The sequence below is a fragment of the Silene latifolia genome, chromosome 7 (assembly GCF_048544455.1).
Source record: "Silene latifolia isolate original U9 population chromosome 7, ASM4854445v1, whole genome shotgun sequence".
Classification (NCBI taxonomy): Eukaryota; Viridiplantae; Streptophyta; class Magnoliopsida; order Caryophyllales; family Caryophyllaceae; genus Silene; species Silene latifolia.
Window position 1 is genome coordinate 127,297,917 of NC_133532.1, and position 27,214 is coordinate 127,325,130.

Below are 27,214 nucleotides of genomic sequence, written 5' to 3' on the forward strand. Positions count from 1 at the left end.
ATTCCTATTAGAACTAAAAGATTCATCTAAAAGAGTCCTAATCAACCAAAAAAGGTACCCAACTTTACAAAAAAAAAAAAAAAAAAAAAAAAAAAAAAAAAAAAAAAGCCTTTCCTCTCAACACAAGCAACGTGAACAAAAACTTCAATCGAACGTTGCAAAATCAACCTCATTGCACATCCAACGATCACGATTAATTGTTAACCATATTTTCAGTTTTCTTTCCCTTTTTCCTGTAAAAAAGGCAGAAGTCTCCTGAACTTAATGCACTAATTAACTTTTTCTGATGATTAACACACTAATTATTAATTAATCCCTAATTACATACATTGATTCATTCACCTACCAGTCTATATATATAGAGCTCAAATATAACACCCTTTATGACTTAGCAACATTATCAATCTTCATATTAATAATCTTTCTCTAACAAATTGGTGAGTATTTGTTCTTAATTAAGTTTATTATATGTTTTAATTCATGGGTTTCATGATTACTTTCATTTTGTATGTTTAATTACCATCAGAAATTATCATGTCACGCTGCAAGACGGTCTTATTCTATAATTTGTATCAGTTCAGTCATATATGGTATACATTGTTTCCTACCCCCATGTTTATTGTTTTGAGATTAGTAATTAGTTTTTCTGTAAGGCGGTTTTATATTAATATTCCCCGTATATGAAAAAAAAGTAGTTACTAAAAGAACCCGTTTTGCATTACACAAATATTTGGATTGGTAAGTAGTTTTTGTTGTATGAATCATAAATGAGATGATTTATGAAACCCTTTATATAGATTGCAATAAGTTCATGCATGCATTGAAGAATCATATGCATTGACTTGATTTGACCAGATTGATCTATATAGAATCATAGGATATAACTGTTGATTAATAAAGTCAACTTCTTTTGGCCTGCTTTAGAAAAGATGCAATCTTTTAACCATAGGTTAATTTAAATTACGAGTAATCGGTTCGATTTTTGTTTTTGTGAAGTTTTTTCTCTAATTGGTAAGGAAGAATCATGGTGATATGCAGTTAGTCTCTTGTAAGGCGGTTTTACATAATTTTACGAATTCTGATATTTTGCCGGTTTTACAGTCATGGGATTTATTATTATTTAGGGAAGAGCTTGTTGAAAGGGTGAATTGTCTATGTGTTGGGTAGATTAAGAAGTAAATTGGGATTGATTTTAGGATTTTGATTCCTTAATAAAATTCTATAGGAATTACGAATAGTCCCGTAACTGATTCATGAAATGTGCATGACATGTTTGATTTACATCACCCATATCGTCTGTAAGGTAATATGGGTGATGTAACTTCGAGTGTGTTTTACTGTCATATATGAATCAGGTCGGATTGGGTTGGGTTGGGTCATTTTGAGCTTGAGTATGTTTTGGGTGTATTATTAATGAGTCTGTGGATCTGGTCTGATCGGTTCCCTTTGAGTACAGTTAGGGTGTTGGGAGAGTCGGGTTGGGTTGGGTTGGGTCCGCTTTGTCTGGTATAGTTGGTGGCCGGGAGAGCCGGAGAGGCAAAAAGGTTGGCTGTCCATTGGATTGGCTAAGCTTGTGTCATTAAGATTCAGCTATTTTTCGTGAAAAAATCGTGTTCATGGTCCTGTTTGTGAACTTCGATTTTTTGTCATTGTAATTTTTTGCCTTCTATAAATCCAGGTAAACATGGTTAATTTAAAGGCGCTGGTGATCCCGTTGTTTCTTTCAATTCTTTTGTTTCCTCTGGTCTTTTCTGCATCCAATGATGGTCTATTGAGAATTGGATTAAAAAAGCGAAAAATTGATCAAAATAGCCTAGCTGCAGCGCAACTCGGGTCAAAAGGCAGGGAGGGATTGAAATCGTCTCTTGAAAACCACGTTCTTAGAAACTTCGGGGATGTTGAGGGTGGTGACATTGTTGGCCTCAAAAACTTCATGGATGCTCAGTACTTTGGGGAGATTGGTGTCGGTACTCCTCCACAGAAATTCACTGTTGTTTTCGACACTGGTAGCTCAAATTTGTGGGTACCATCATCTAAGTGCTATTTCTCTGTGAGTTTTACTCTGCCTTGATTTTAATCTCGATTTACTGTCGGATTTTTCATTCTAAGACCTAACTCGTATTCTCAGTTTCTCACAACTCGCTTATCTTCGTTTCCAGATTGCTTGTTTCTTCCATCCGAACTACAAGTCTAGCAAATCCAGTACATACAAGAAGAATGGTATGTGTACTCTTCCCGACACATTTGGCCGCCGTAAAATTTTTGGATGAATTTATACCGACAGTCTTGACTGTCATTCATTTACTGTTACTGATTTAAAACACTGTAAAAACCGCTGCTATTCATTATGGTTCTGGATCCAATCAATTAAATTATAATCTTTTTCATCGTTCAGGGAAATCCGCTGCTATTCATTATGGTTCTGGATCTGTATCTGGTTTCTTTAGCGAAGATAACGTTGAGATAGGTGACCTCGTTGTAAAAAACCAGGCAAGCGGAATCAACTTTGTCGTTCAAACTTTGTATTAGTGATCTGTTTATATGTTCAAGCAAACTTACTTCATTTCAATTTATCAGGAATTTATCGAGGCAACTAGTGAACCTGGTACCACATTCGTGCTTGCTCATTTTGATGGTATACTAGGCCTCGGCTTTCAAGAGATATCGGTTGGGAATTCTGTGCCTGCCTGGTATGTGTTGCCTATTTATTTTCAGTCAGGCGGTTTTATAAGATGTTCTTACATGTGAGACCAACCCATTAAAATTTTATATGCTCGTCTTGCAGGTACAACATGATAAAGCAAGGGCTTATCAAAGAGCCAGTATTTTCATTTTGGCTGAATCGTAATGCAGAAGAGGAGGAAGGTGGTGAACTTGTGTTTGGCGGAGCTGACCCAAAGCACTACAAAGGCAAACACACATACGCTCCTGTGACGAAAAAGGGTTATTGGCAGGTACTCATATTGTACCTGCATTTCAGTTTTTATCGTCACCTTTGATCATTAATTTGTTAAATTTGTTTAAACGGTGACAATATAAATGGGATGGACGGAGTAACAAATATAATAGGCATGGCGCTCTAATTGTATCGGGTTTCTCATTAAACTGAATATTTTTTTTTGGCAGTTTGACATGGGTGATGTCCTTATAGACGGCAAAACAACAGGTATACCCTTAGTAATACATCTTGCTACAAACTAGTGTCGTCTTTATATGTATATCTTTGTTGACGAATATCACTGCCGTTCTTTCAGGGTACTGTGCTGGTGGCTGTGCAGCTATTGCAGATTCCGGCACTTCATTACTGGCCGGTCCCACGGTCAACCCTAATCTTTCTCTTTGAATCTACTTCTTACCTTCCTTCCTCTCTTACATGATCACTGATTTCTAAACGAATCATCTGCAGACAATCATTACTCAAATAAACGAGGCAATTGGAGGTTCAGGTGTTCTCAATAAGGAGTGCAAGGCTATAGTAAAGCAGTACGGGCAGACTATGATCGACCTTCTCGTTTCTCAGGCGAGTATATAAACTTATCATATGGCCTGTCTTCCTTTTATTCTGTGTTCGTTTTCTTCGAACTGCTTGACGTTTGTGCTAAATTTTCTCGGTTTATCTTCATATTTTTAACAGGCAACTCCCAAAAAGGTGTGCTCTCAAATTGGAGTCTGCACATTTGACGGAGCTCAAAGTGTTAGGTATGTTGCTTTGTTTCCAGTTCTGTATGTTTTTGTGTCCGATTCTAGAGCATACACGAAACAAACAGCTGTTTCTCTTGCAGTTCGGGGATTGAGAGTGTGGTTGACAAGGAAAGTTCTGAAAATTCGAAGGGTAGATCACAGGATGCTATGTGTTCTGCTTGTGAGATGTCTGTTGTGTGGATGCAGAATCAACTCCAGCAAAATGCAACCCACGAGCGCGTAATAAGCTATGCCGATGAGGTGGGTAGTCATGATAATTTATATTGCCCTAGATTGTGTTTTTGGTGCTCATAATTACAGTTTACTCACGGTGCTCTATAAAAACCTTACAGTTGTGTGAACGGATTCCGAATCCAATGGGACAATCAGGCATTGACTGTAACAAACTTTCCGAGATGCCTACAATCTCGTTTACTATTGCTGGCAAACAATTTGCACTTAGCCCCGAGGAGGTATGTACTACTCCGTATATATCATACTTCAGTAATCTACAACTTTTCTAAACACAATCAATTGTTGATTTGTACACTTGTGCTCTATCTCAGTACGTACTAAAGATTGGAAACGGAAAGGCCGCTCAATGCATTAGCGGATTCACAGCTATGGATGTTCCCCCTCCTCACGGACCTCTCTGGTAATTTGTACATCTTTTAAACACTTCCCAAATCTCTAAATGCAATAAACCGCGCAGCCATTTTATTTCACACGTAGTATACGCCAAGGCACAATATTCGGCCTTGGCTGGACAACCTCCTCACAAAAAGTATTATGAACAGCGGCATATCCTGCATAACACGGGTCTGTATTAGGAATATTCCATTAATTTTCTCGCATCTTGGTAAATAATTTCAGGATTTTGGGAGACGTGTTCATGGGAAGGTACCATACCGTGTTTGACTATGGGAATGCAAGGGTTGGATTTGCCGAAGCTGCTTAATTTCGACTTGCTTTTGAATTGTCATTATCATATGGTTGTAAATATTTTCTTATGAACAAATGGTTGTGTGATTACTATAATCTCTAAAACTTTGCTTGGAAATCCAAGTTTTCTCAATATTATAAATTATAATTTGAGTGTGCATTGAAGATTTGAAGGTAGTTTCACTATTTACGAAATTCTCTTCGTCGCTAATTTATCTTCCCTTCATGAGTTCACGATTATCAATTCCGTCTTTCACTCTTCTGATTACCTCAATCCAAGCGAGCCCTATGCTACTGAAGCTAGATTTCCGATAAAAGCATAAAATTCCATTGGACCATGGTTAACTGCAAAGCGGATTTATAAAGTTAAATTCAAACGATATGTACCTATAATAATTCGCTTTACGAGTAAACGGTAGAGTGTGTGTAGGCATGTAGGATTGAAGAGTGAAGTTGAACTGGTTTAAACACTTTACACCTCAAAACCTCAATACCATTCAGGCTTTTACAGTCACAAATGCAGTGTTTGTGGATTTTCCTTTCACTTTTTTTTTTTTTTTTCTGTATTTTTGTTTTCTACTTTTAGATGTTCACATTCATTGTTGGTTATACTTTGATTAAACTCTTTGTTTAAGCTAAGCATTCTCTTAGTGGAAAAGAATTACTAATTAATATATGTTTCTTATGTTATCTAAGAAATCTGAAGAGAAATAGACCTATAGCTAGATAGCCTTATCCTTAAGAAATCTCTTTTGAAGGACTCCAAAGAAGTAATGAGATGCCTAATTAATAAAAGTAAAAACAAAGGTAGATCCGGTTTCAAATTGTGCCAATATTGATCAAAACTCCGTTTTAAAGGTCAACAATAATCAGGTCGTGATATTATTTAAAATTACGATAGTTCACGTTTCTGACTGGTCTTTTAAATTCTCAATGAAGTATACAAGCCTAGCCTAAACATTTGTAGGCGAAGCCAACTTATAATTGTAGTACAATAGTACAATACTAACGGCAGATGCCAAATGTCAGCTATCTAAACTGGTAAAGTACAGCAGAAGTAATACTCATGACCTGGATTCAAACCTGCCAGCATCAAATTTGCCATTGTGGTTCCCTTTACACCTGTTCCGGGTGTAATTCCAGAGCAGATATTTGTTACCACTCGTGGCTCGTAAAATGATGTCTTTGCTTGAATCCTCCTTGCGGTTTCCTGAAACGATGAACAAACTGAGGGCTCGGCACGCTCAAGTCAGTTAACTTAGAGAGGTAAGTCGTTGTTACTTGGCTAAGAGTATATTGTAGAGAGATAAGGAAGATATTACCAGATGAATAGTGATTATTAGGTTAAATTGTGGATCCTTTCCTCAATGAAGGTTGAGGAGTATTTATAGACTTTCACCTTTTTGTCACGCAGCGCCAAGTGGTGGCAGCGGTGGAAAGATCGTTCTACCCTTGGCCGATGGACCTATGGCGGGCGTAGAGGGGTCTTGGATATGAGTACGCGGATATGTGCCCGGTGGCGGGTTCTTCGGCCGAGACCAGTGTGACAGCCGATGGGTTGCATCGGCCTAGACTGTTCGAATCGTTGACTTTCTTTGTGGATATCTTTGACTTGCTCGATATGTTGGCAGTCTGCAGCTTGCAGAATCTGAGAATATGCCCCATCAACACCAAAATAGTACTTGTAAAATATACTAACGGGGATGTCCAAATTCGAAGCATGCTTCAACTTGAGGGGAAAAACATCTCATAATCATTGGAAACCTTCAATAATTCAAATAATTCTCCATAACAATTGGCCAAAATCAACTATTTTTATAATCTCTAGTCTTATTTAACAAAATTAATTAACAAAAAAAGGGTGTCATCCTAAATCTAAGGTGTTAGACTTTTACAAGAATATCCAATAAACATAGTATAGTATATTATGGTAATCCCAAAACAAATATAATGATTAAACATAAGACTGTAGATTACTGATGCAGGTCACCTGGGCTTAGCTCCCTTACCACGTTTTCACGTGCCTCCATGTGAGATCCAACCCAAGTGATACGTATCATTCAGTACTAAGCTACCGCCAGCGTACCCCTACTACCTTATTAGCACCCGGAATCGGATATTCCGATGATGACAATGGATCGGTTTAGGTCGTGTCGGAAATAACCTAAAACTGGACGCAAAACCGATTCATATCTAAAATCTTAGGCCCTATTTTTTTCGAATGAAAATGGAACTGAACTGAAATAAGAGTTATTATGTCAAGAGATAAGCTGAACTGAATGAAGCTGAATTGAAGTGAATAGGGCTAAACTGAACTGAAATGAGTTGAAATTAAGTTGAAAAGAACCGTATCTTACAAGTTACAACCCAAAACTTATTGTTTTAGCATATGAGTTGTGGTTTCTATAGTGTGTGCCTAGTGGACATACAATTAGAAAACCCGAGAAGTAATGATTACTCCGTATTACTCAAATGCTATGTTACTCCGACTACCCATTCAGACACTCGACACTCGTATAAGGGGATGACACCCGAACACCTCATTTTAAATAAAAATATGCATATTTTTCATAAAACAGTTTGAACTGTCGGATACTTCTAACCGAGTCTGAGTAACATATGTAGTTCAAATGTTTAATTGAGAATATGATGTTTGGAATTGAATTGAAGAGAGAATAAGGAAAACTCCGACACAATATGAATAAAGACTTTTGATCATTTGGTATTCTATGATTCTTTGCTTTCGGCATGTGAAGATACCTCCAAAGTTAAGAGAAGCCGTCATTTTTTGGAGTAAAGTAAACTACAACGCCGTCCATTGGCCTATTATATCATTACTATATATTATCATCTCACTTTTTATTTTCTTTTTCCCTTTTTTTTTCTCATGCAAATAAACACACTATATATACATTCACTTCAAATAATTCTAACCAACCTTAAACAACATAAACCATCACCATCCATTATTTCCTATAAATTTATCATATGGAGTTAAAGAAGGGCAAGCTCATCGGCCGTGGCTCATCTGCGGACGTATCCCTCGGATGGGCTCACCCTTCCGGAGATGTCGTTGCTGTCAAATACGCTCCGTTGTCAAGATCAAGTGCTCTTGAAAAGGAGGTGGAGATACATTCAAGCCTAAAATGTGATCAGATAATTGAATACAAAGGGAATGAGGTAACTCTAGAAAATGGTCAGTTTTTTTACAATATTTTCATGGAGTATGCCTCAGGCGGTACGCTTATTGATGTGATTCAAAATAAAGGCGGTGGCCTAAGCGAGTCAAAAATTCAGAGATACACGAGAGATATCCTTCGAGGTCTGGAGTATGTACATTCTAAAGGTATAGTGCATTGTGACATTAAGGGTGCTAACATTTTGGTCACGAGTGGCGGGGTGAAAATCGGAGACTTTGGATGTTCGAAGTGGGTATCGTCTGTCGGGGAAATAGTTGGCACCCCAATGTACATGGCTCCCGAGGTTGCACGTGGAGAGCAACAAGGCTACCCAGCCGATGTATGGGCCTTGGGCTGCACGGTTCTTGAGATGGCTACTGGTCTGCCTCCATGGGTGAACATCTCTCAAGACCCAATTTCGGCTCTCTATTGGATTGGGTTTACCGGTGCATTGCCTGATATTCCGGGTTTCTTGTCGGACGGGGTTAAGGATTTCTTGGATAAATGTTTGAAGAGAGACCCAAAAGAGAGGTGGTCAGTGACCCAACTCCTCAAGCATCCATTTTTTAATGATGATGAGTTGGTCCATGAGCTCAAATCGGATACACCGACAAGCGTTTTGGACCCAAGTCTTTGGGTGAATACGGAAAAATCGGGCTCACTGCGGGAAATTGTAGCCCATGAAAGAAACGTAAAATCGCCATTGGAGAGAATAATGGAATTGGCAAAAGATTCATCTTCAGAATTTATTTGGAATTCAGCTGAGGATGATGATGATTGGATCACAGTGAGAAGCAAGAGCAATGACAAAACAGAGAAACTTCCCAGTGGGCCAGGTTATACTCCGGCCCAAATATCTGAGCCCAATTTGACCGATACAAAACCGGTCATAATTACAAGCGAGCCCGGTCCATCAACTGAGTTAAATTCATCTCATAGTATGGAGCTATTGTTCAGCTACAAGAACCAAAATTGCAAGCAATTTTCCCGGAGTTTTATTAATGATGAGACCATACAAGACGGTTTCAGTTGTAAATGTTTGCGGGTTTATTTATCTGTGTATTTTAGCGTGTTAAAAAATTTCTGTAAACATTTTCCTATGGTAACAAAATTATTACTTGTTCCGGCAGCAGAAGTTTGTAATACATTATTTCTTGTCAGTATATTTATCCACAATTTTAGAACAAGAGCCAGTTTCACAAAATTTGCGTCCATTAGACTTTTATTCTTCACTACAAAATTTTAGCGATTTTTTTTAATATGTTGCCCTTTTACACAAGGTCTTAGTCGACCTTACATTCCGAAGATGGGGGTAAGCATGTTGTGATTCAAAATCAGTGATGAAAACAGATCGAAATCAAGGTGAAGAATAAGGACTGACCTGTGCAACTGTGCATTTGCTTGTAATTAGGCGCGCAGGACAATCCTCTTCAAGACGTTGACGATAAGTTCAACTGTGCTGGCATTAATGCTCATAATTCCAGGGCTCTCTTTGGTAGTTTCCTTGGACTGATGCTTTTTGCTGAACTGCTGTACTCGGTGTTGGTATAGCAACTTCATGAGAATGGACCCGTCTTAAGCTTTGCCAAGAATCCTATAGCTCGAGTGAATCTAATCCAGCCCCTTACTTAGGACAGATTAGTGAAAAATCTTCAAGATCACCTGAAACAACATATTATACTGCAAACAGATCTTTGTTAATTTCAGCCAGTTCAGGCCAGATTCGCCTTTGACAGTTCTAGCTACCTACTACAAAGGAGAAAACCATGGACACAAAATTACGACGAGTTAGGATAAAGACAGTGGTACAATTATAATCACAAAAGCTGAATCGGAAGGGTTAGTCTGAATGGAATCACAGGCATGAACCAGACTATATCGTTAAGGCTTTAATTTTTTCAATTACAATCACAAAAGCTGCAAATTACGGTAGCTGAAGCTACTGCAGAAAACCAGACCTTCATTTCACTGAACCTGGAGGACTGGTGTCTTAGGATTGTCAGAAAAAGAAAACCTTTAGATCCAACAAAACATTGAAAAAAGACGGAGAGACGCCCTTCAGCCAGCTACTCATAAATTATTTCTTTCAAACTTTAGGATAGAATAAACTCAATAAACAGCAATTGTTATGATATAATCTAGTACAAACATGAATAACTCGATGGCAAAATCAAGGAAAGGGTAAGTTAAGGGTATCTGATGGACGGATTCCAAATTTCCAATCCAACCTATTTATATAATTAACAAAAAAAGGAATAAATAAATAAGAAATTAGGAAAAAGAAACCCTATGCACACTGCTTTTGAGCGAAGATCTAAATGAGGCAAGCACATAATTTATGACCACGGTTCATCTAACCTACACGTCTGTCTACTTCCCTTATCCTGATTTATCTTATCTTGATTCCTCAAGTTTGACATTGGTGTCGGTTAGCAATCAGCATTATATCATCCCCTTAGCATGAAATTAGCGGAACCTAAGAAACCTACTGAATCTCCTTATGAGTCTTTTTTAACAGCTGAATGAGAAACTCTTAGATCCACAATTTGCAATTCGTTCCGAAGTTCTTGGTTTTCAGCTAACAAACGATCATATTCAAGGAGCAAACCTTCGGATTGCTTCCTAAGAGCCTCAACAGTAGCTTCTGAGGCGGTTGCTTCCTTGACCGCAGTCTCAAGTTCAGAGTCCATCTGCCTAATCATATCCTTGAATGTGTTTACCTGCATCTCTCTAGCTTTTACCTCCTCATGCGCATCAAATTTCCCCTCGGTCTTCTTCAATTCTTCCATGGTTTTTCGCCTTAATTCAAGCTCTCTGATGTAGTTGTGAAGACGGTCTATCATGAGTCCAAGAAACAGAATGAATCCTGCAGGAGAACACACATACTCAGAATCGGATGCATTAAACTGAATTATCCTGAAAATCATGGAGATGGCGTTGAATATACTAATATCTCGACCAAACAAAACTGATTACTAGGATAGTTTTAAAAAAGGTACTGGAATAGTGGAATGTTAAGTTGTTAACTGATTTCAAAGGAATGACCGTATATCAACAACAACAACAACAACAACATCAGAGCCTTAATCCCAAAATGATTTGGGGTCGGCTGACATGAATCATCCTTTCGAACCGTCCATGGGTGAACGCACGCCTCAAAATGCGAATAAAAAGGGAAGATAAAAAACAAAAGGGAGAACGAAAATGTAATGGAAAGTTAAGGTGAACTTAGGGGTTTTAAAATCGAATTCCGTCTTTCTTTTATAAAAACTTAAAATTTAAATCGAGAGAAAAGGTTAAAACGATTTTTAAAAACCGAAATAGAGTTAAGCATCCGGAATGAATCAGGTAAAATCTATAAGAAAGTGGTTGTTGAAAAAGTGTGTAATAAAGGAGAGAAAAATAAATAAATTAATTTCTTTAAATTAAATAAATAAATAAATAAAAAAAAAAAACACTAAATCTGTCAAAAAACATCAAATACTAAAAATCCACATGTATCCTTTCCCTCCATTGTGCCCTCTCCGTCACCATACTCTCCTCAAGCCCAAGAACTCTCATATCGTGCTCTATCACTCTCAACCATGACCGTATATCAACACAATAAAAAAAAAATACATTAATACAGAAGCTCTCTGAAAGAATGAGAACCATGAAATAAAGGAAGCCACACCGACTGCAAACAATGCCAACCATGAAACAAACAGCGCCATGGCTCCAAGACTACCTTTTGTAAATGAAGTTCTTACAACAAATCGCAAATAACAACTTCGCCAAAAGAGAAATTATCATCTGACTGGTTTTATTCCTACAGAACTGCACATGATACCTATTTTACTTCGACAAGGCCACAAGTATGAGACTAAGGTTCAGAGGGTCCGTCATGGCTATTTTGTGAAAAAAGTTCCATTTTTTCGCATAACTTGAACCGTCCAAGTTTCATTTCACGTCAAGTCAAAGTCTTGGACACATACAAATATTTCAGAGTGAAGGTGTCGAAGTAACATGGCTTCATCGTTCTATATGCTCACATTAGAATGTCAAATCTACATCCCTTACAGCATGAATGACTGCTCCCAATAGACGAGAGCTTTCTTCTTCCTGTTGATGTGTTCCCCTTCCTTCCACCCCTTATTTCTACCTCGTTCATTATAGATGTATACTAGTTCATTATCATAACAAAATATGAAAACCGTTGTAATTTGATATCATTTCAAATTTCAGTATGGAAAGACAAATTATTTTCATTTTCAAGCATCTTTCACATCCTGCATTGATGATCCAAACAAACTACTACACAAAACTCACTCCAATTTAGTCATGCTAACCATCGCTCCGAAAATGCTAGTACTTGCACTGGTAAAAAGATACAGGCTACAGCACTACATTCCCACATTTCTTCAGCTCATCTGCTGGCAATTAATTAAACCACGAAACGACTATGATCAATTCCCACATTTCCTACAATATTTCATAAATGTCTTCAAATCTTACATCTCCAAATCCAATCCTTTTCTTATTACTTCCAAATTCAATAGGGAAAGACATATTATTTTCATTTTCGAGCATCTTTCTCATCCTGCATTGATGATCCCAACAAACTACTACACAAAATTCACCCAAATTTCAACCGCGCTAACCATCACTCCGAAAATGCTAGTAATTGAACTACACAAAAAAAAAAAATACAGCACTACATTCCCACATCTCTTCAGCTCATCTGCTGCAATTAATCAAATGGCAAAACGGCCGTGATCAATTCCAACATTTCCTACAACATTTCATAATTCCCATCAATAATCATATCTCCAAATCCTTTTCTTCATTATACCATGATCAAATATCACAATTCCAAAACAAATTTCATCTTAAATAGCCAAAATTAACATGCATACAATAATGGAGATGTCACTTGTCAGCTAGCTCAATTGGTAAAGCCAAGAAAAGCGGTACTCATGACCTGGGTTCAAATTCCGTCAGCATCAAATTAAAAAAACATACAATAACATTCCTCATCCGAATCCGAATCACAATGCAATAATGCATACATTAAAACTATAATCACAATCATAATCAAAAACCACAATTCACAAAAACCCGAATCAGAAAAATTGAAAAAAACCGACAAAAAAAGCGAAAAGATTAAAACTTTAAAGAAAAAAATACCCATAAGAGAAGCTTCAAGGAGGTGTTTAGCAAAGAGGACTTGTTCAGTGGGGTTAAGATCAGAAGGAGCACCATCATCGACATCACCGCGATGCGTAAGCTTAAAAACACTATAAACAGATGAAGAAAAAACAACAAAAATGGTGGAAGATACAGTTTTGACAACAATGGGACCTCTACCACGTTTGATTATATCAATCCCAGAAACAACAAGATTTCTTAATGGTGTTTTGAATAATAGTAATAATATTATTGTTGCTTGCGCAAATATTATTGAGAATAAAAGATGTATCATGATTTTGGGATTGTTTTGATTGTTTTTTTTTTGTTGTTGGATTGAATGAATTGAAGTGTGGATTGTTAGGGGAAGAAGAATGGAGATGGGAGAAGGGAAGGAGAAGAGAAATGAATGGGGAAATTGTCTAATTTTGGGTGGGAAATTTGTGGGGTGTTGATTTTGTTGGGTTGGAATTACTAATTTGACCATCTAAACGGGTTAATTGAGTCGGGTTCAGGTTAGTTTGATTTCGGGTTATTTAGGATTCGCCATTTATGCAGGATTAAGTAGGATCGGGTTATTTGGGTGCAGTTTAGGTTATATTTGTGTTATTATCAAGTTATTTAGGGATAACGATCGATACGGTTATAAATTTTCGAGTTTGATCAAATGGGTTGAGTTTATTTGGGTTATGGGTCAAATTTCTGTCGTCGAGTCATGTGTAGAATGGTATAGGCCGGGTCATTCAGGTCTAGTCAATTTGTGAGGTGTTGTTGGAAAATTGGAATTAGACATGTCAAATAAATTGAGCTGATTGGACTAAAGCTGATATTGGTCGGACAAGTTGGAATTAGACATGTCAAACAAATTAAGGAACTTAGAAGTTTGTTTTAAGGTTATAGCCTTATGGGTCAAACGGGTTGAATTTGTCGAACTGAGGTTGATAAAGCGGGTCAAATAAAGTAAATCGGAGATTGTTTTAAGGTTATGGGTTCAAATATGGACTTAATGTAAATTGTTGTGGAATCAATAGATCAAGACATAAAAGTTTCACCAAGTATATGCTTTCTTATTAATCAAAGCTGTTTATTCAATTACAAACTATAAATCCAAAAAATAAATTTCCTTACCTAAAGTCTATAACTCTATACAATCAACTTTTGTTAGATCTAAAATTCACAAGTATTTGTGTTTAATTACATCTAAGCCTATGATCACAAACATATGAAAGAATAACACATGAAAGAATGAAAGAATCCTTATAATTACATTTAGGCAATATTGTTAGTATCATGATTTTACTTTGAATCGATGAAGTGGGCTGCGGGTAGGATTTATGATGATGATCAATAGAGCTTGCTTGCAAATTCATCAACAAATCCTCCATTCTCTTTTGATTTACTAGCCAAATCCCTTAATTCAGACAAACTCCTCCCTAATTTCAAAGCCAATTTCATTTCAAATAACTCGCCATTTTCCCTCCTCTCAAAATCCCCCTCTTCTAAATTCGACTCTATTGTCTCATTTAAAAGACTAAATAACCCTCCACAATTCCTATACATCTCAAATACCATCCCTACTTGTCCTCCATGCTCCATTGTATTCACCACACCCGCCATCGCCCCGGCCACACCCGCCACCACTCCGCCCCAACCCGCTCCCCCGACCAAAAAACCCGACCCAATGGCCGCTATCCCGGTCAACACCGGGCCCGAAACCGCCAACATTTTATTTAATTTCAATGCCTTATTCCCTAGCCTAACATAATCTTCAATATCTTTTTTCTCTATTACTTCCACAATCTCCCTCATTTCCTCCTCCAATTCTTTACTCCACCCATTATTCTTATCCCCAAACGACGTCGTTTTTACAACGTTTTTCGACTTGGGCCACCAAACCGCCGACTTATACGTCTTAGGGAACTTCTCAAGCATTGCACCCAAAAGCGGAAGCGGGTACGCTCGATCCAAAGCCAATACTTCCTCCACAAACCCGTCAACTTCGAAACGAGACGGGTTTTTTAGATACATTGTCGTTTCAACCTTAGTTTTCAACTGTTTAAACAATCTAACAGAGTTCCTCTGTTCTTGAGCAAGCTGAGATGGTTGAATCTTGTTCATTAACGAAACTAAACCCGTCGCCGCCATGAACAACACCATAGAAGATACCTTCAACGTCAAGTTACCTTCATTCATGGCGGAAATACCCACCATTGTTGTTGCTGTTAATGTAATCATGTTAATTGAGTTTAACAACAATGAGTTCCAATTCTCACGTTGCTCCTTCACGTTGTTATGCATCTCAATTCTATCGGAAATCGCCTCTAAAATCGCGTAAAGTTTTACCGTAATCTCATTTTGTTGGTCTTTTATTAGGGTTTTTGGGCTAGAACTTCTCAATGGAGATAACTTTACTCCATTGTTGAATTCCTCTAAGAGTATATTTTTATTACGGTCAAGATTTGGTAGCTTTGGGACTACAATCATGGGTTGTTTGACGTAAGTAGTAGGCCGATTTACGCTCGTGATTTGAAGTTTTTGTGTCGAAAGTAAATGTTTTGCGGTACAAGATTGTATCGAAACCATGGTTGCTAAGAAAATGTATATGTAGTATTTGATTTTTTTTTTTTTTGACGTTCAGAAGTACGATCCTATAGAACAGACCCGTTCAATCAAAATCGTTAGTGTTTTTTTCGAGGTTTAGGACTTCAGAAGTACGATCTTATAGAACAGATTCGTTCAATCAAAGTCGATAATGTTTTTGGATGTTTTTTTTGAATGGTATGTATGGATTATGATTAAAGAAAGGGTGGAGGAATGTTGTTTATATAGGAATACAGAATTAGGAAGAAGAGAAGAAAAAAAGATGGTCAAGTTTGAAAATGTTGACCAAAAATGTATGGTTTATTTTGGGGGTTATGACCTATGACTTACTCACTTAGGCCATTGGTTTTGGGGGTTAGACTTTTTCATTTCATGCGTACTAGTACGAAGTATATGAAATTATGAATAGGTCCACCGTTACTATATTTGTGATATTCAAATATTCATGGTTAAGGACTATACGACTATGTGAGGGTGAATTTTAATTTTGGTCTCTTCAACGTTCAATAACATATGGTGGTGAGAGTAAAATTATGTGTACTTTGATCATTCTAATTAATATAAAGAGTATGTGTTTTAAGTCAATTAATTTTATTAGAAGATTAACTATAATCTAATGTAAATATAGATTGCGCTTGTTTTTTTTGTCTTAATTTTAGTTTATTTAAATTTAGTTCATTCATTAGTTCAAACCCCATCTCTTTATAAATTAACTCTTACTTGATTCGATTGCTTTTTGAAAAAAAACAGGGCCTAAAAGTCATGAAATGTGTACGCGCTTATGACCTAAAATGGTGGTATACCGATATAGAGGGTGTCCTGGTCTTGTTATTTATTTTAGATTATACCTCCCAACATTTAAACAAAAGTTTTGATGCTATTAAGTAGTTAAAATATAAGAGTATAGTGTATTTATACGGGTTTTATATATAATTATCGGACCTGGTTATGAAACAATGTTTGTAGATTCATCATATTGTTTCTAATTCAAGATGTTAATTTCATTTCATGTTTTTTTTATGGGTTTTTTTAACGTGTGCCCTAAGTAAATTAAATAAGTAATATGCAATATTTAAGATTTCGGTGATACATATATGTAAAAATCTTGTGATCCTATACATTAGGTAACGAACCCCATATGAGGCTAAGAATATGCTCACAATATTGACCAAGTAATGCAAAATATTTTACGAAAATTACTATTAATTATTATTCGGCCTTAGGGCACACGTTAGAAAAACAGTTATTATTATTACTATTATGATTCTATTTGACGGATAGAATTTCTATCATAGGTTTCTATGTTTTGAACCTTGCAAGTTTGATAAGAGGTATCTATGAACAGTCAGATTAATTGGTAAATGATTGTTTTCGCTTAATCAGAAATCTCAAATTTAAATCTTAGGAGCTTTACCGTCCTAGTGGTCTTACACTTAATAACATCTTACCCGACACAAATCCGGATAATAGTGGATGGTATACACCCAACAAAACAAAAACAAGTTTGATAAGAGCTTAAGAGTTATTGGCTCTAAAATAAAAATACAATCAATCAAGCTACTCACAAGATGCAAAGGTACATGTCCATGGCACCACAGAAAATCCTTTATCCTCTTCATCAACCAAATTACATAGAGCTTCAACCTTCTTAACTTCTCGTGTTCCAAGATGACAACTATAGAAATTCTTCGGATTTGACTCAATACCTAAAAGGACCTCCTGATCGTCTTTCGAGTAAGCGTAAACCCTAGGCCGAAACATGCTAGTTGTAACAAACAAGCAACAAAACTCCTTAGATGTGTAACAAAGCAATTTATTCCATGATTGTTTAACACCGTATTCTTTCATAATCCATATATCCATCCCGGGGAAACGACCCGTATCAAATTTAGTCGTAATCGATAAATGTAAATAACCCTTTACATTAGTCAAATCCCAACTAATAATATGTTTACAATAATCATCAGAATAGTCCGGCATAGGCACATTGTAAAACAATTCCGTCCCAAGATCGAAAGCCAGTATACTTGTCGAAAATTTACGTATCAAAGGTAACCAATGTATAGCATTATTAGAAACAACCATAGTTTTTCTTAACCCTAAAGATAAACTAAAATTATCAAATTTTGATTCGATAAATTGGATGACGTCCCACGAGTTGCTTCGTAACCTAAATATATAAGGACGATCTTGTAAGCTTAAAATCTTAAAATCGTTGCTCGTGTGATCGTAACCAAGACCTATATGATGGTAAATCACGTAATCTCGGTTTGTTTTCAACAAAGGTAAAACCCTATAGGCTCGGGTTATTGGACTATACAACGCGATAGTCTGAGTTGTTAGGGGTGGATGTTGTAAACAAAGCAAACCGGCAGCCGAACCAATAACGGTGCGGTGATTGAATAATAATGTAGGAGGTATAGGGAGTTTCTTACATACCGTCGATTGGGCGGATGAAAACTCGAATATTAAGATCGTCGATGTGGCAACGAGGATTATGGGATTCGTGTCGTTATTTTGTTTATTCATTTGTTGGTAAACTTTGATGAAGCGTTCGCTGGTAATCAACGAACGCCAATACTTGGACACGCACTTGTATTGGATAAGTGATTTCGTGGGTAGTCTTCGTAGAATGTCGATTTGTACATCGATTGGAAGGCATTTGTTTTGTGTATGCTCCATTACATGAGACTATGAGAGTACAAAAACAATTTGACTAAGAAATTAAAAGTGAAGGAAGAAATATATATTCATTTCTTGCTTATAAAGTTGTAGTGCAGTCACGGGAAATTTAGGTTATACGTTTGAAAAACCGTTTATATATTAGTTGATACTTATTATTTCCTAATACAAGATAAGAAAATATATTTGAGATAATATTGATACGGGGTATAAAATAATCTTAGTAACAACCTATGACAATATCATATCATATCATAATTAATAGGCTAATTAATATATGGGTTTTTCTAATTAATAAACTCATTTTTATAATAATTAATGAGATTATTATCTTGTTATTAATTTCACATATAGGTTATTAATGTGTGCCCTTACTCGAACGACGGGGAATACCGGATGACACATACGAGGAATCCGATTTGGGGCCATGGACTTGCACCTTTGCTTCTTGTGTCACTGATGGGTTTGAACCCAGGTCATGATAGCACTACCTCTTGTAACTTTATTACTCTCTATGTCCCAGTGAATAATTGACATTTGTTTTACTTTGTCAGGAGGAAATAAGTCCAGTGTAAACTATTGATTGGGACCGGGGGAGTACAACTAAGCTAGTAGACATCTGTATTTTCTTTCTTTTAATGTTATAACTTGTTTAGCATGACTAATTGATGGAATAAAGCAAAATAGTTCATTAATTAGTTCTCGCTAAGTTAAGCAGGTTGAATTTCCGTTTCTTATAATTAGGTATGAAAATGAACCCTTATATGATTTGATATGATATTATATTATATAAGGTGTCACTTTTTTATATTTTATTTATCTTGTACAGACTACAGAGTATTAATTAATATCAATAATGTACTCCCTTGACGAACAAATTATTTAATTGTCATTTGTTTAAAATATTACTCACAAAATAATAAAAGTATAAATAATAAACTTCTTGTTGAATCGGAGGAAGTATATAATGTATAGAATTCTTGTTTAGTGAGGATTGTACCATTTTATTAAAACGTATTCTACTACAATTTTATAAGCAAAAGCTATATATATAATATTTCTTCCGTAAAAACTATTTGTCAAATTTCATACAATGGAGGATACACAAAACAATACTCTTCCATTCGATGTGCAAACCGATATCCTACTAAAGCTACCCGTAAAATCCCTTGTTCGATTCAGGTGCGTGTCCAAGTGTTGGCGAACCTTGATTACCAGCCACCGCTTCATCAACCTTCATCGACTAACAAATAACCAAACCAACCAACCTCAAAACTCGAATGCTTCAAACCTCGTCGTCCTCGTTGGCAATTCCAAGATCTTAACCTACGAATTTTCCGGTTCCCAAGTCACTTGCAAACTTCCTAGCCCTCCAATTTTATTCAATAGCTACGACCTTATTGGATCGTCTAATGGTATCCTATGCTTACGCCATCCTTCGTCATTGCCATTACGGGCTCTCGCATTGTACAACCCGACAACCGGGGACTACCGGGTCTTAATGTCGTTGATGACATGTGAATTTGAATTTCACGTTTGTCACGATAATGCGGAGTTTGGTTACGATCACACGAGCAATGATTTTAAGATCGTAAGCTTACAACAAGATCACCGTCCTTATATATATAGATTACGAAACAATTCATGGGAGATCATCGAATTACACGATTCTTCGCTTTTACGTCGTTTTTACGGGATATTTACTAAAACTATGGTTATCGCTAATAATGCATTACATTGGCATGTTAAGTCACATGCTTCGCCAGGTGAAAGGACAAGTTTACTTGCTTTCGATCTTGGGAACGAAGAATTTTACGAGGTACTTACCTCCCGCCATTGCTTGAAATTATTAATCCTTCTTACTGAATAACTCAATTTCTTATGTCCAAATCTGACTTAATTTTCATAAAATAACTTAATTTCTATAAAATAACTTAATTAAATATATTTATTTATTTTATGGAATATCTTACAGATACCTCTACCCGAAAGGGATACATGTCATTGTTCAAGTCAGCATTGTAGGGATTATTGTGAACATATTGATTGGGAATTAGCTAATTTACGCGGTTATTTACATTTATCGATTGTCGGATTTAGTGGCCGGTGTAGCCATTGCTTGAAATTATTAATCCGTCTTATTGAATAACCCAATTTCTTATGTCCAAATCTGACTTAATTTTCATAAAATAACTTAATTTCCATAAAATAACTTTATTTAATATTAATTTAATACTTATTTACTTTATGGAATATCTTACAGGTACCTCTGCCCGAAAGGGATACATGTTCAAGTCAGCATTGTAAGGATTATTGTGAGCATATTGATTGGGAATTAGCTAATTTACGCGGTTATTTACATTTATCGATTGTCGAATTTAGTGGCCGATGTAGCCATTGTTTCCCTCGCATAGAAATATGGATTATGAAGGAATACGGTGTTAAACAATCATGGACTAAATTGCTTCATTACTCACTCAAAGAAGTTACGGACTTGTTCGCTAATCGTTCTACTCCAATAATTCAATATCCTAAGCATATATGGCCACAGGTATACGGTTACTCGAAAGACGGTCAGGAGATCCTTGTTGGGTTAAAGAGTGCTCCTAAGAATTTTTTCAGTTGTCATCTTCAAACCCGAGAAGTTAAGAAGGTTTCAGTTTTATCGGATGAAAAAACCGGGGCATTCCGTTTGGTGCCATGGACTTGTACCTTTGCTTGCATCTTGTGATTTGCTTCATTCGATCTCTTTCTTTTAATGTTACTCGTATTTGTTTGGTTTGACGAATTGATGGAATAAAGCAAAATAGTCCGCTAATTAGTTCTAGTCAATTTTTTTATCAGTTTTGTACGAGTACTATTTTATTCATTGTCTGTCACTCGAAAAACTCACGATGATTGTGTACATACGACCCCTTTTAATCCTAGCTAAGTTATGAAACTTGGTATGGACTATGGAGTATAGTACGAGTATATTTTTTAGGGATGTTCTTTAAAAAAATTTGACCGTTGATAACTCCTGGTTACAAGTTCAGAATAAGATAAACTTTTTTTTCAAATTGACCGTCTTGAAGGGGTCTTCAGTTTGAAAAAGAATTCACCGACGTTTCAACTTATAGTCGGGAATTATGATCGGTCAAAGTTTATTCGTTAAAAAAACTTTGACCAACCATAAAATCTGCTACGAGTTCAAAAAGTGGTGAATTTTTTTTCAAATTCAAGGCCTTGATGAGATAATTGGTTTGAAAAAAGATTACGTTTTTTGAATTCGCATAATAAAGAATTATTTCGGTCAAAGCGCCCTGTTTGGTAAAAACAAATGTCTTTGTTTTCAATATCTTGTTTTACCAAACACTAAAATTTATATTGATTGGTCAAACATTCTAAAATCCTTTAATATGCTAAAAATTGGCCAATATTCCGTTTACCAAACATAGCCAAAGTTTTTTTTTGTGAAAAATGAGAGTACAGTTAGAAAACGAGAAAGTTCAGGGATAAACGAGAAAATATCCCTATCTTTTATAAATCCTATCGCGAGTAGATTTCCATAAGTATTAGGAAAAAATAATCCTGCATGCATAGATTTCTTTCCTAATAAGGACTTTAGTTGATAGATTACACAGCCAGTTGTACTGATTAACTACTGAACATATACATATATATATGTGATATTAATTGATTGATTAACCGTACGCACGACTTGTAATGGAGGATACACAAAATAATAGGCTTCCATTAGATCTAGTAATCAGCATCCTACTAAAACTACCAGAAAAATCGCTTGTTCGATTCAGGTGCGTGTCCAAGTCTTGGTTAACTCTAATAACCAGCAAACGCTTCATCAGACTTTACCTGCAATCGAATAACCAAATCCAATCTCAAAACTCGAATGGTTCAAATACCTTCATCCTTATTGGCATAAACACCATCTTAACCTACGATTTTTCCGGTTCACAAGTCGTTTCTAAACTTCCTAGCCCACCTATTTTATTAACAAGACACAGCTTTATCGGTTCTGCCAATGGTTTGATATGTTTTCTACATCCTAATCCGCCTGAGTTAACTATAACAATCGCGTTGTATAACCCGACAACAAAAGCGTTTAGCGTGTTACCTGCGTTGGAAAGACGAGGACGCTGCGTAGGCAAATTCAATTTTGGGTTTGGTTACGATTACAAAAACAGTGATTTTAAGATTGTAAGCCTACATGACATAGACCGTCCTCATATATATAGGCCGCGAAGCAATTCCTGGGAGCTCATCATCAAACCGCGCAACTTTGGATTTACCAAGTATGAATATGAATTAAGCAACTTTGGATCTAGAAAAACTAGTGTTTTTTCTAATAATGCATTACACTGGCAATTTTCGGGAAAAATACTTGGTTTCAATCTTGCGACCGAGGAGTTTTACTGGGTACCTCTACCCTAGGTAGCACGGACACTCCTCCTAATCAACCTTCCCGTGTCAGACACCTGTGTCTATCAAGGAACTTAAGATATGTTTAGCGATTGTGTGCATCCAGCCGCTTTATCCTGTCAAAGACGAGGGTGGCTATCAAGGAACTTAAGATATGTTGCGGTATAATATACCGTCTTGCATACTTGCATCGCTTCCCTGCTATATTCACTGTCATTTAAAGAAAAAGCTACAATGTAGATTTATGTAGGATAGAAAAGCAATAAACTTTGACCAGAAATATCAGGAACAAGAAATAATAATTCTGTACTGAGTTTTGTTTTGCATACTATAAAAGAAAAGAACAAATTAGGAGACTGTGAGGGTTCTCGGCTGCTGTCGATTATGATGGCTTGTAGTATTTGGTAGGTACGAAAGGCATTTTTGAAACAACGCCTTCATACGACTTTCCTCTAACAACAATGTTCACCTTAGTACCAGCCTTATGGTTACCAGATTTCACATACCCCATTGCTATGTTCTTCTTGAGGCAGGGACTAAATCCGCCACTGGTAACTTCACCAATGTTTTCTCCGCTTTCATTCTGAATCTCGCTGTGACTCCTAGCAGGAGGTCCTGAAGAGATGAACCCTACTCGTCTGATTTTTGGGCCATCAGCGATTTGTTTCAGTATCACTTCTGCACCGAGAAAACCTCCTTCTGCACGCCTCCTCTTGCCTACAGCCCATGTAAGTCCGGCCTCAACTGGTGTAATGTGTTGTTCCATATCGTTGCCGTATAGACATAATCCGGCCTCCAGCCTGAGACTGTCACGAGCCCCTAGCCCTGTCAGTCTTACCTTTCCTTCTGATTTCTCTAAGATTTGCTTTGCGAGATCTACAGCGTACTCGTCAGGTACTGAAATTTCAAAACCGTCTTCACCAGTATAGCTGAAATCACAAATTTAAACATTGCATCACTAAAACAGTCAGTCTCTGACCTTGATTTCGGAAACAGGTTGCCCGGATATTTATAATACAGAATCTGAACCAGACAATCATATAAAGTTAAAGCTAAACTAATAATCTCGCAAATATAAAAGATTTGTACACAATTCTGAGTCTTGAACACGGAAAGGAAAAGAGCATACCCAGTCCTGGTGAGGTAGCAAGGGAAACCGCTGATATCGACCATAGAGAACATCCCAAAGTACATCTTGCTCAAGTCTTCCTTGGTCAATAATTGAAGAACAGGAGCAGCAAGGGGACCCTGAGAAATTACAGCAAAGAAAATCGATTATATTAGTCCAGCCTGTGAGTCTTGTATGAGACAGTCTTACAAATGTGAGACTAACCCGAATCCTTGTGTATTTCTCATTTGATTATAGGCCAATGGTTCCCCCTTTAATATTTTGGTTTAGTAGAATACTTTCTATATGTTTGTGTCAAGAAGGGATTACCACACTCCCGCTAATTCACGACACAACAACAAAAACATCAGAGCCTAATCCCAAAATGACTTGGGGTCGGCTGACATGAATCATCCTTTAGAACCGTCGGCGGAGCCAGGAATGTAAGTCAGCGGAGGCGGAAATTTTCAGCAGGGGCGAAACGGTAATATTATAAGGGGGCCAAAAAAAATTCGAAAATTTTAACTAAAAATTTCGAAATTTTTAAACGCCAGCGGGGGCGACCGCCCCTGCTAGCCCCTCCCTGGCTCCACCACTGCGTCCATGGATGAACGCACACCTCAAAAATGCGAAAAAAAGAAAAGAAAAAGTGAAAAACAAAAGGGGAGTGAAACATAATAACTCCGCTAATTCACGACACAACAATAATAGAAAGATTAATGAGCCATTTCGCTCATAGAGTTATAGAGTTATAGGAAGACGAGGAAGTATGAATTGTTAGTGGCACAACATCTACCTGCAAGGCAAGAAGAGATCTCTCATCATGAATGTGCCAGGAGACATTACCACCTTTAGCCTTGAACGACTTCATATGCTCCTCGATATGAGCAAGATCCTTATCTCTACAACCAGCATTCACAACCAAATATATATGATCGTCTTTCACCTTGGTAATCACAGTGTCGTCAATGGATCCACCCTTTTCATTTGTAAACACAGATAAAGTTCCAGTACCAGGAGCAAGTCCGGCAATATCACCAATAACAAGCTTTTCAAGGAAAGGAATGCAATCCGATCCCTTGAGACTGAGACCACACATGTGAGCAACATCAAAAAGACTGCCATTCTCTCTACAATTCACGGTAGAATCCATGATTGAGTCCTTGTACTGAATTGGCATGCTGTAACCAGCAAAAGGTACCATTTTCCCGCCATTTGCAACATGAAAGTCATACAGAGCTGTTTTCTTAAGATCGGCCTCACTAGCAAAATGTCGGCGAGAAGCAACTTTCTTTTCTGCCTGTGCAAGACGCCTGGTTATTGATTGCCCAAGCTGCCATAATCCTCCTCCTCTCATCTCTGAGCACATTAAACAAAACATTAACGGAATAATTAAGCTGTTTCTCACGGTAAACATGAAGAGTTACTACTTTCAGTATACGGTATTCAACACAAATACTATTCTGCAAACTTCAATACAATCCTTCTATAATCTACACTTCAAATTTCGACATTATAGAATCATAGAAATACTGTTCAGTTACATCAGTAATCCTCCGTCCCGGTCATTTGTTGTCCTTTAGTTTTGGCACAAAGACCAAGGAAAGGGCAAGGAGCCAATTACTAAATGACAAGTGGAATAAATTGAGTGTGAATGATCAAATTGTCATCAAGTTCATTCTTAAAATAAAAAGGACAACAAATGACCGGGACAGATGGAGTACAATATAAGAGGAGGGAGATTCAAACACGCATCTTATAGTCAAGCTCTACACTAGGCCAAGACATCATCAATACTTCTTGATACTATAATATTAAGATCCAACAACAACAACATTACCACAGTGCCTTAATAGTTTCCGTAAATTGCAGGGTAAGGGGGTCGGAAATGAACAAAATACCTCAAAAACCATCCAATTTCACAAAACAAAATGCCCGAAATAAACAATCTCATATTGCCAAAATAAGTACATCATAATTTCTTCAATGCACAACAGAATGACATACAAAGTTTCGAACTTTTCACTTTTTTGCATCAGAAATGCACTGATGCACATCAGATTATCCACAAACAGCAAAGTCAATCAGAAACCAGTGCATTAACAAACTTAATTAACATGTAAATTATAAATACACACAACATTACAACAATAACAATAGAAATTAATTAGAAACTAATCAAAGATTAAATCTTTTAGCATTAATAATAATGTATACATACAAAAAAATAACATGGTATTTGATCAAATTCATAAAGATCCAAACTTTACCTCAGAAAAAATGAAACGAGGAAGTTTTGTGATTCTGTTTTAGTTATAGAGACTGAAAGATAAAATGGGTATCACCCAAATTAATCTAATCAGGGAAAAAATAATGTCTTTTATATATGCATGTTATAAAAACAGGCTATACAACACTACAAATATAAGTAATTCAATGTTAATATAAGAACCGATATATTCGTCCTAAACTTAAAATCGGACAAATAGAAATATTCTGAAAAAGCAAATGTATAGGGTGTTTGGGACTGAATACTTGTTTTCCTTTTATCTATCTAAATGACACATTATTTAATCTAATTCGTTTTCAATTTAAGACGGATATGTCCGTTTTAAAAAGACCGTAGATGTATTTATCCTTTATATTATTGAAAAAAAAAAAGGAAAAGATGAAAAAAAGGAAAGTGATGGGAGTTTGGTGGAGAGTAAAGTAAGTTAGTGGGTAAGATCTAATTAGAGTCAGATATACCCAATCATCAGTGAATGGCTGCGACTCTCTTGAATTCTAGCCCTTTGTTTCTTTTCTATCTTGTACGAAGTATTTTGATGGGATGAAAATGTGATCTCAACATGGTTTTATTTTATTCTGCTTTATTTAGATTAACCGGTAAAAGGTTAGACGTAACTATAAATTTCAAACTTTTTTTTTACAAGAAAGTGTAAGTGTAAGAGTGTTGAAGGATATGAATGTAGCACATATCAAGTTTGATTTTACTCTACTCGAATTTAGAATAAAACAGATAATAACAATGAAAAAAAGAAGTATAGGTAATAGGATATTATCATCACCAACTTAACAATCCTTGCTCAAAAGTGAATGTGAGAGATGAGAGGTTTCTATCGATGGTTAGAAACTTAGAATGATCATTTATGCATTCATTTGTAAGGTAGAGGCAAATGCGAAATTTGACAAAGTTAAGTCTTATTCCTTTTGAGTGAAAAGGATTAACTAAGTTGAAAAGAGCTGTTTTAACTTAGCCGAACTGAATGGAGCTAAACCGAATGGAAAACTAACTGGATGAAACTGAATTAAAATGAAGTGAGTATAAATTAAGTTGGCAAGAAAAGAGTCTTACTCTTTAACTTATCATATCTTAATCAAGTCAATCATAAATAAAAGGTTAAGTATTGTTTGGTAAAAAAGATATATTGGCCAA

At 36.4% G+C, this 27,214-nt stretch overlaps 6 protein-coding genes across 6 annotated transcripts; 3 read left to right on the forward strand and 3 right to left on the reverse strand.

Moving 5' to 3' along the window:
- The first annotated feature begins 268 nt into the window (after positions 1-268).
- Positions 269-4,798, forward strand: LOC141593080 (aspartic proteinase A1-like). Its single transcript, XM_074414030.1, has 14 exons — positions 269-437; positions 1,679-2,050; positions 2,160-2,220; positions 2,396-2,490; positions 2,578-2,690; positions 2,786-2,954; positions 3,127-3,166; positions 3,255-3,319; positions 3,407-3,520; positions 3,635-3,699; positions 3,783-3,942; positions 4,035-4,154; positions 4,248-4,336; positions 4,555-4,798. Exons 2-14 carry the CDS (start codon positions 1,685-1,687, stop codon positions 4,637-4,639), a joined length of 1,542 nt encoding a protein of 513 aa, XP_074270131.1. The 5' UTR covers positions 269-437; positions 1,679-1,684; the 3' UTR covers positions 4,640-4,798.
- A 2,766-nt stretch (positions 4,799-7,564) lies between these two features.
- Positions 7,565-9,594, forward strand: LOC141590796 (mitogen-activated protein kinase kinase kinase 18-like). Its single transcript, XM_074411353.1, has 3 exons — positions 7,565-8,995; positions 9,214-9,347; positions 9,493-9,594. The coding sequence occupies exons 1-3, from the start codon at positions 7,612-7,614 to the stop codon at positions 9,592-9,594; spliced, it is 1,620 nt and encodes a 539-aa protein (XP_074267454.1). The 5' UTR covers positions 7,565-7,611.
- A 291-nt stretch (positions 9,595-9,885) lies between these two features.
- LOC141593081 (uncharacterized) lies at positions 9,886-13,424 on the reverse strand. The gene is made up of 2 exons (XM_074414031.1): positions 12,969-13,424; positions 9,886-10,668 (listed from the first exon to the last, which is right to left on the reverse strand). Exons 1-2 carry the CDS (start codon positions 13,261-13,263, stop codon positions 10,301-10,303), a joined length of 663 nt encoding a protein of 220 aa, XP_074270132.1. The 5' UTR covers positions 13,264-13,424; the 3' UTR covers positions 9,886-10,300.
- An 888-nt stretch (positions 13,425-14,312) lies between these two features.
- On the reverse strand, positions 14,313-15,551 carry LOC141590797 (putative F-box protein At4g22030). The gene has a single exon (XM_074411354.1). It carries the CDS (start codon positions 15,549-15,551, stop codon positions 14,313-14,315), a length of 1,239 nt encoding a protein of 412 aa, XP_074267455.1.
- A 3,793-nt stretch (positions 15,552-19,344) lies between these two features.
- LOC141590798 (F-box/kelch-repeat protein At3g23880-like) lies at positions 19,345-21,074 on the forward strand. The gene is made up of 2 exons (XM_074411355.1): positions 19,345-20,070; positions 20,515-21,074. The coding sequence occupies exons 1-2, from the start codon at positions 19,345-19,347 to the stop codon at positions 20,980-20,982; spliced, it is 1,194 nt and encodes a 397-aa protein (XP_074267456.1). The 3' UTR covers positions 20,983-21,074.
- Positions 21,075-22,911: 1,837 nt separating this feature from the next.
- Positions 22,912-26,297, reverse strand: LOC141593082 (aminomethyltransferase, mitochondrial). Its single transcript, XM_074414033.1, has 4 exons — positions 26,049-26,297; positions 24,575-25,137; positions 23,800-23,918; positions 22,912-23,599 (listed from the first exon to the last, which is right to left on the reverse strand). The coding sequence occupies exons 2-4, from the start codon at positions 25,133-25,135 to the stop codon at positions 23,053-23,055; spliced, it is 1,227 nt and encodes a 408-aa protein (XP_074270134.1). The 5' UTR covers positions 25,136-25,137; positions 26,049-26,297; the 3' UTR covers positions 22,912-23,052.
- Between the last annotated feature and the right edge of the window lie 917 nt (positions 26,298-27,214).

Coding starts and splice junctions, on each gene's coding strand:
- LOC141593081 (XM_074414031.1), bottom strand. CDS start 13,263: ATGATACATCTTTTATTCTCAATAATATTTGCGCAAGCAACAATAATA. Junction 10,669..12,968: donor CCTTGAAGCTTCTCTTATGG/GTATTTTTTTCT, acceptor GTTCTCCTGCAG/GATTCATTCTGTTTCTTGGA.
- LOC141593080 (XM_074414030.1), top strand. CDS start 1,685: ATGGTTAATTTAAAGGCGCTGGTGATCCCGTTGTTTCTTTCAATTCTT. Junction 2,051..2,159: donor CATCTAAGTGCTATTTCTCT/GTGAGTTTTACT, acceptor CTTCGTTTCCAG/ATTGCTTGTTTCTTCCATCC. Junction 3,320..3,406: donor CATTACTGGCCGGTCCCACG/GTCAACCCTAAT, acceptor AATCATCTGCAG/ACAATCATTACTCAAATAAA.
- LOC141590797 (XM_074411354.1), bottom strand. CDS start 15,551: ATGGTTTCGATACAATCTTGTACCGCAAAACATTTACTTTCGACACAA.
- LOC141590796 (XM_074411353.1), top strand. CDS start 7,612: ATGGAGTTAAAGAAGGGCAAGCTCATCGGCCGTGGCTCATCTGCGGAC. Junction 8,996..9,213: donor CAATTTTAGAACAAGAGCCA/GTTTCACAAAAT, acceptor GCTTGTAATTAG/GCGCGCAGGACAATCCTCTT. Junction 9,348..9,492: donor AACTGCTGTACTCGGTGTTG/GTATAGCAACTT, acceptor TACTGCAAACAG/ATCTTTGTTAATTTCAGCCA.
- LOC141593082 (XM_074414033.1), bottom strand. CDS start 25,135: ATGAGAGGAGGAGGATTATGGCAGCTTGGGCAATCAATAACCAGGCGT. Junction 23,919..24,574: donor GATCTCTTCTTGCCTTGCAG/GTAGATGTTGTG, acceptor GTAATTTCTCAG/GGTCCCCTTGCTGCTCCTGT. Junction 23,600..23,799: donor TGCTACCTCACCAGGACTGG/GTATGCTCTTTT, acceptor TTGTGATTTCAG/CTATACTGGTGAAGACGGTT.
- LOC141590798 (XM_074411355.1), top strand. CDS start 19,345: ATGGAGGATACACAAAACAATACTCTTCCATTCGATGTGCAAACCGAT. Junction 20,071..20,514: donor GGAACGAAGAATTTTACGAG/GTACTTACCTCC, acceptor AATATCTTACAG/GTACCTCTGCCCGAAAGGGA.